The 8,645-nt window shown below is 33.1% G+C and overlaps 1 protein-coding gene across 1 annotated transcript; it reads left to right on the forward strand.

The window, feature by feature from the left end:
- Positions 1 to 1,054: 1,054 nt before the first annotated feature.
- On the forward strand, positions 1,055 to 2,249 carry LOC133331054 (netrin-A-like; the record flags this gene model as incomplete). Its single annotated transcript, XM_061539458.1, has 1 exon — positions 1,055 to 2,249. A coding segment is annotated over exon 1 (1,195 nt), but the record flags the coding sequence as incomplete, so codon positions are not given.
- Positions 2,250 to 8,645: the final 6,396 nt, after the last annotated feature.

The raw sequence follows: 8,645 nt of genomic DNA on the forward strand, positions 1-8,645 counted from the left end.
AGGGGCTGAATCTTTATATGACGGGTTTACCTAAAGGTTCCCAAGCTCCCCGAATTAGAGAACTTTGGGAAGTGCCTAAAAACTGGAACCAATATATTCCATTATTAATCCTAGGAGTAGACAAAATGTATGTACAAATATATTTGCGATCCCTATTGTGGTTTCGATAGACAATCGGACAGACAGATGGAGTTGGAATTGAAATATTATTTTATTCCGATACGTGGCCTCTGGCGATTTATATTTATTTAGATTCTTTTCAAGCGGAATGACATCATCATCTTAAAAATCATTGCAATTAATCCTAGAGAAAAATTAGCTTATATTCACGATCAGGATATGAGGAATCATATTTACAAAAGTCTCCTCCGAAATATTTTATACAGTTTACCCTGACGAAAAATGTAATAGTTATCAGAAATATTCTTAGTTATGCCCTAAAAAGGAATTCTTAAATTGCCTTGAGTATGGTGACCATACCATGGGGACGATACCAAACGGTGATTCATATGCGATCACAATGGCATTTTTAACTGACATAGAAGTGCAAAAAATTTTATTGAAAAACAATCAGTGAAAAGGAGTAAATTTTTAGCCCGTCACATATTAACATTGTATCCCCCTATTTTAGCCCATGATTTTAAAAGACGTCGGATCTTAAGACAGCTACCGGCTAGTGCCACAATTTTCCCTCACAATTTTACAACTTTAGTTCAAACATTGATTCTGAGTTTTTAATGTTAAAATTTGATAGAACAAAAAATAAAAATTTTATTGTGAAAATAAATAAATAATCCAAAAATTTCAATTGCAGATATAAGATATTAAATAATGACAAAAAAGTGAACTAAAATAAAATATAATAACGTGAAAAGTGGCAAATAACGAATAATAAATAAGTGGAACAAAAAAACTCATCAATGAATATAAACAAGAATCTCAAAATTAAACAATAAGAATCTCAAATAAGTATACTTAACGAAAAAAAATTTCAAACCAACAACAACAAAATCTCAATTTCCTGTTGAAAGCTTCCAACGATTTACCAAACAAAATGAATAGACTTTTAAGCCTCCTTTGTATAAGCCTTTGGCTTATATATTCCCTGCAACAATCTGCAGCCCTACCAAATGATATTTATTTGAAAATGTTCTCCTCACATGCGCCCTCCGATCCTTGCTATGACGAGGATAAGGCACGCAAATGTATACCGGATTTTGTAAATGCTGCATATGGTGCACCCGTGGAGGCTTCCAGTACTTGTGGTATGGAAAATCCACAGCGTTATTGTGAAACAAATGGAAATGGTGGGGATACGACGACGTGTAATATATGTGATAATTCGAATCCACAGAGAAGATTTTCATCGGCCGCTTTGACTGATTTGAATAATCCCAATAATGTAACCTGCTGGCGTTCCGAGCCCATTGCCCCAGTGAATAATCCAAATGCACCGCCCGACAATGTTACGCTGACTTTGTCACTTGGCAAGAAATATGAATTGACCTATGTTAGTTTGCAGTTTTGTCCAAAGGCACCCAAACCCGATTCGATTGCCATTTATAAAAGTTCAGATTATGGTGAGACGTGGCAACCCTTTCAGTTTTATAGTTCCCAGTGTCGGAGGGTTTATGGTCGAGCAAATAGGGCTACCATCAACAAACATAATGAACAAGAAGCTAGATGCACCGATTCCCATCGCCACACCAGTGATGCCTTGAACGGCATACAAGGTTCGCGTATTGCCTTTAGCACTTTAGATGGTCGCCCATCGGCCAGAGATTTGGACTCATCACCGGTACTGCAGGATTGGGTTACCGCCACGGATATTAAAGTTATCTTTCATCGTTTGCAAATGCCTGAAGTTGGTGGTAATGGTCTGATCACGCTGAATAATCCTGTTGAGAAATCTTCATCCGATGCCAAGTCAGGAAAATATAGTGAACCCAGCTCATTGATCATAAGCAGTTTGGATCAAACAAATTCGATAATTGGTGGCTCATCATCGGCATTGGCCGCCTCATCCGGTTTGCATTATGCCGTTTCCGATTTTGCCGTTGGTGGACGCTGTAAATGTAATGGTCATGCCTCTAAGTGTTCGACCAATCCGAAGGGCCAACTGGCCTGCGAATGTAAACACAACACGGAGGGTCGTGATTGTGAACGCTGTAAACCATTCTATTATGATCGTCCCTGGGGTCGTGCCACGGCACGTGATGCCAATGAATGTAAAAGTAAGTACGAACGAAGTGAGAGAGAATTATTGAATAGTTCTAAGCGTTTTTGTTGTTGCTTCGAAACACGTGTTATAAATGTCTGCAACCAGTAGGCATGGATAATTTAACTTCGTGAGAGATCAAGGGAGGAGGGGTAGAATAGAATTGAGATGCTAAAAGCCATTTATAGTTTAAATAGACTGCAATGTTTGCTAAAGTTCTTTACAAGAACTAGAAAAGCCATGGCCCAAAGGAAGTAAACAATAAATAGTTGTTGTTGTCTGGGACTGAATGAAAAAAATAAACAAGGCAGCAAAGGAGAAAGGAGTTAAGTATGGGTAAACAACAACAAAAACAAAAAATCTAACAGGGGTAGTTTTTTCTGGACTCGGTAATTTGTTTCCCTGTCTAAAGTCACACACTTTAATAGCCGTAAGGAAAAGAGGAATTCAGCATGTCCTTATTTAAATGCCTCATTGATTTGATTAATTTCAAGGCATCAACATAAAAAAGGATGCCATAGAAAACTAAGCAATTTCTTTCAGATTTTATTTAAAATAGTAATTTTTAGACATAAACTATCCCACCCCCTCTTCTTTCCACCAATTTGACTTCATCAAACTATGGGAAACCTGCTGCTGCCGCTGCAACCTTTTTACAATTTAATCTTTAGGCTTAAAACGGATTAATGGCAATTGCCTGCAATTGTACATTTCTGTTGATAGACGTCCCATGTCAATCATCCTCATCATTGTTCCTGAGAAAATTTTTGGGCGATAAATCCTTGTTGGCCTGTGTAAATATATATTTTGCAAATACTTAACCACTTCGTTTAATCCAAGGATTTTGGAAAAATGTTTTGGGAAAGGGAAGTATTTTGTTAAACGTTTAAATCGGACATTGAGATTTATTTTTAAGGGAGGGAGATTGAAAATGTTGATAATAATATTTTTTCAAAGCGTATTTTTTTAATATTGTTTTCAAGGCCTAGATTTTTTAAATCATTTTTTCAAGACCCTATACAAGGCGTAGATTTTTAAAATATTTTTTCAAGAGACTATACAAGGCGTAGATTTTTAAAATATTTTTTTCAGGACTACATAAGGCGTAGATGTTTAAATTTTTTTTCAGGACTATACAAGGCGTAGATTTTTTAAATTATTTTTTTCAACAACCTCTATACAAGGCGTAGATTTTTTAAATAATTTTTTCAACAACCTCTATACAAGGCGTAGATTTTTTAAATAATTTTTTCAACAACCTCTATACAAGGCGTAGATTTTTTAAAATCATTTTTTTTTCAAGAACCTCTATACAAGGCGTAGATTTTTTGAATAATTTTTTAAAGAACCTCTATACAAGGCGTAGATTTTTTAAATAATTTTTTCAACAACCTCTATACAAGGCGTAGATTTTTTAAATAATTTTTTCAACAACCTCTATACAAGGCGTAGATTTTTTAAATTATTTTTTTTCAGGACTACCAGGTCTATACAAGGCGTAGATTTTTTAAATATTTTTTTCAGGTTCTATACAAGGCGTAGATTTTTAAATAATTTTTTCAACAACCTCTATATAAGGTGTCGATTTTTTACATCATTTTTTCAACAACCTCTATACAAGGCGTATATTTTTTACATAATTTTTTCATTAACCTCTATGCAAGGCGTAGATTTTTTAAATAATTTTTTTCATTAACCTCTATGCAAGGCGTAGATTTTTTAAATAATTTTTTTTCATTAACCTCTATGCAAGGCGTAGATTTTTTAAACAAATTTTTCAAGACCCTATATAAGGTGTAGATTTTTTAAATAATTTTTTCAACAACCTCTATACAAGGCGTAGATTTTTTAAATAATTTTTTCAACAACCTCTATACAAGGCGTAGATTTTTAAAATCATTTTTTCAAGACCCTATACCAGGCGTAGATTTTTTAAATAATTTTTTCAACAACCTCTATACAAGGCGTAGATTTTTTTATAATTTTCTCAAGAACCTCTATACAAGGCGTAGATTTTTAAAATATTTTTTTAAACAACCTCTATACACTGCGTAGATTTTTTAAATAATTTTTCCAAGAACGTCTATACAAACCGTAGATTTTTTAAATATTTTTTTTCAAGACCCTATATAAGGCGTAGATTTTATAAATATTTTTTTTCAAGACCCTATATAAGGCGTAGATTTTATAAATAATTTTTTTCAAGACCCTATATAAGGCGTAGATTTTATAAATAATTTTTTTCAAGACCCTATATAAGGCGTAGATTTCATAAATAATTTTTTTTCAAGACCCTATATAAGGCGTAGATTTTATAAATAATTTTTTTCAAGACCCTATATAAGGCGTAGATTTTATAAATAATTTTTTTTTCAAGACCCTATATAAGGCTTAGATTTTATAAATAATTTTTTCAAGACCCTATATAAGGCGTAGATTTTATAAATAATTTTTTTCAAGACCCTATATAAGGGGTAGATTTTATAAATAATTTTTTTCAAGACCCTATATAAGGCGTAGATTTTATAAATAATTTTTTTTTCAAGACCCTATATAAGGCGTAGATTTTATAAATAATTTTTTTTTCAAGACCCTATATAAGGCGTAGATTTTATAAATAATTTTTTTCAAGACCCTATATAAGGCGTAGATTTTATAAATAATTTTTTTTTCAAGACCCTATATAAGGCGTAGATTTTATAAATAATTTTTTTCAAGACCCTATATAAGGCGTAGATTTTATAAATAATTTTTTTCAAGACCCTATATAAGGCGTAGATTTTATAAATAATTTTTTTCAAGACCCTATATAAGGCGTAGTTTTTATAAATAATTTTTTTCAAGACCCTATATAAGGCGTAGATTTTATAAATAATTTTTTTCAAGACCCTATATAAGGCGTAGATTTTTAAAATCATTTTTTTCAAGACCCTATATAAGGCGTAGATTTTATAAATAAATTTATTTTTTTTAAACAGATATTTGTATCTCTGAGCTACCGATATTGATAAGATAATCAGTTCTAATTAATGATTTCCAATTTTAGGCACCATAACGATATAAAAATGTTTATTGTGCTTTGTGAGCAAAATTAACAGCTATCATTTAATTATCCATACAAGTCCCTTAATTTAAATCATTAATTCTTTTCCCAGCCGCTCATTTTTTTATCATAAAATCTTGTTAATTATATTTCTTCTATTTCAACAAACGCAAGATTTACTTTTAAATGCTTGTCATTTTTTCCTTCCTTTAGCAAAACAACGGGAAACCCCGTTAATACCCAATGGCTATGAATTGTTTTATATATATTGGGTAATTAAACGGTATTCTTCTAGGCTAGACCACCATGTCTCCCTCAAGAAGCTGGGCGGTTTTTCTTTATTTATTGGCCAGAATGACTCAATTGATAAGTTACATAGCTTTTTGAGTGATAACAATAAACACAGAGCGAAAGAGCGGGAGAAAATTAATTGCAAACCATTTAAAATATCGTTAAAAAATGCTAGGACTAGAGGCCTAAGAAAATGTACAAGAAAAAAGGGTGTTGTTAAAAGGGAATGATATGTTTTAGAAAATGGCGCCCAACTTCAGTGAACTGAGGGTTTGTTTCATTAATATTTGAATAATCTATTGCTTGTATAAACTATAAAAAAATTATTTTGAAAAAAAAGTTTTAAAAAATCTACGCGTTGTATAGGCCTTCAAAAAATTATTTTGAAAAAAAAATGTTTTAAAAAATCTACCCGTTGTATAGGCATTTAAAAAATTATTTCAAAAAAAAATGTTTTAAAAAATCTACGCGTTGTATAGGCATTCAAAAATTAATTTTTAAAATCTACGCCTTGTATAGGCCTTGATTCTTTTTTAAATCTACGCCTTGTATAGACCTTCATTTTTTTTTAAATCTACGCCTTTTATAGGCCTTGAATTTTTTTTAAATCTACGCCTTGAACAGACCTTAAAAAATTATCTAAAAAATCTACGCTTTATATAGGCCTCGAAAAAAATTCTATTATAAATCTACGCCCTGCATAGGTCTTAAAATATCTATTAAAAGAGCAACACCTTATATAGGCTTTGATTTTTTTAAGTCTACGCTTTATATAGGCCTCGAAAAAATGCTATTATAAATCTACGCCTTGTAAAGGTCTTGAAAAAAAATATAAAAAATCTAGGAATTATATAGGCGTTGAAAAAAAAAATATTTAAAAAATCCGCCTTATATAGGCCTTAAACAAATTATTTAAAAAATCTACACCTTATATAGGTCTTGAAAAAAGTATTATCTGTTTCCTCCGTGAACTGCTGAATTTTTTTCTATAGAAAAATCCATAGATCTGCCAATTTGAATTTCCCATCACACCCCCTCTAGGCCACCCTTTATCACGGTTATTTATTTTTAATTTTTATGCGTCCTTTTTCCACCAGCAAATACCACGCATAGACAAATGACAGCTCATTACAAATGTATTATAATCATGATGTGATGGTTATGGCTGCTGCCGATAATAAGAAGAAGAATAATGATGATAATATTGGAATTGATGTTGCTGCCTATCTGACTGGCTGGCTGGCCAATGACGTAAAGGAATGTGTTTAAAAGACGCTTTCAATGAGATGTGAGGCAAGAGTTGGGCCTGAAAGCCAATAAGCAAAATATAAAAGTGATTTAATTAAACCATCATTTACACGCTTTACGCTTCCGCTAAACACAAGAAATGGACAAGATAGGACAGACAGCCAGATAGACAGTCAAAGGCACACTCACACACATACAATCAATGAAAACTGAAACGACTTGGCGTTCAAAGCTTCTTGAAATGGCTTAAGGCCAAATGTAAAAATCTGCAATAGAATGTAAAGATTGGCAATGACTGTGTCTTTGAAGTGACTGGCCACAACAGTGAGATGTTGTTGTTATTATTGTTTGGGATATTTCACGGGAACGGCAAGGGGTTGGGGGAGGCGTGGTGATAGTTAAACATAAATGCCTTGCAATGATTGTTCTTGGCTCTTGGGGTTATGGTCCATGACGTTACTGAATTCAATGTTAGCAGACATAACGACTCGCTCGCTAACTACAACAACATTGGTCTGGTCTTAACCACTCTTTTTGTTTTTGCCAGTTTCATTTGGCCTCCTAAACCCCTCATTCTAGTCTGTGTTTTGTAATTTCTGTTTACAATTTCCGTTAGAGCCATGCTCATAAATATTGCCAAGAAGAAGGAGAAGAACAAAAATCAAAGCTTCTTGATAGTTTGACATTGGTTCAATGTTGTTGCTTTTGTTGGGATACACACGTAGCCCCAACAGACCAACCAACAGGAGAACATGTGCCTAACTCTTTTTTTCGCTCCCTCCCCGGGCATAACAACACCATTACTCGCTCAGTCTGTAATGAGTTGTAAGACGACCAGGAGATTTTCCATTGGACTCCTATGGCATATCTTCTTTAGGTGGCAATAACGCTCACTAATGGATTTTCCCTCGTTTAAATGGCCATTAGAAGATCATAAAAAAATGTTTTGAATTTTCATTTTTGTTTTTTTTTTAATAGATATGAATATGATTATGAAAATCTTATTCATTTGTTCACTGTGTACTCAGGGGAGGTGTGGTAAGCGTATGATGCCGAGGGTAGAGATTGAGTAAGACATCCAAAAGAAATTTTAAATTTGACGACGTAGATGATGATGCCCAAGGGGAAATGTAAAGTTGATGAGTTGCGAGAAATTCCAATAACTTCATATCGAAGTCTCTCTCACTCTCCACCCCACCTAAGGTGATAATGGCGAGGGAATGTGAAGAAAGATAGCATATTAAATGGATATTTATATTCAATGAAAAAAATCCTCAGTTCACTAACGAATAATTTTTCTATAAAAAAAATATCAGTAAACCGAGGAAAAAAATATTCTAGTATATGCCTTGAAAAAATCTACGCTTTGTATAGGCCTTGAAAAAAAACTACGCCTTGTATAGGCCTTGAACAAAAATGTACGCCTTGTATAGGCCTTGAAAAAATCTACGCCTTGTATAGGCCTTGAAAAAAACCTACACCTTGTATAGGCCTTGGAAAAAATGTACGCCTTGTATAGGCCTTAAAAAATCTACACTTTGTGTAGGCCTTGAAAAAAATCTACGCCTTGCATAGGCCTTGGAAAAAATCTATGCCTTGTATAGGCCTAGAAAAAAATTATTTGAAAAAAATCTACGCCTTGTATAGGCCTTGAAAAAATCTACGCCTTGTATAGGCCTTGAAAAAATCTACGCCTTGCATAGGCCTTGAAAAAATCTACGCCTTGTATAGGCCTTGAAAAAATCTACACTTTGTATAGGCCCTGAAAAAATTTACGCCTTGTATAGGCCTTGAAAAAATCTACACTTTGTGTAGGCCTTGAAAAAAATCTACGCCTTGTATAGG

This window comes from Musca vetustissima, unplaced genomic scaffold (assembly GCF_032173495.1).
Source record: "Musca vetustissima isolate MV318-11 ecotype Yass unplaced genomic scaffold, APGP_CSIRO_Mvet_v1 utg117566, whole genome shotgun sequence".
Taxonomy (NCBI): Eukaryota; Metazoa; Arthropoda; class Insecta; order Diptera; family Muscidae; genus Musca; species Musca vetustissima.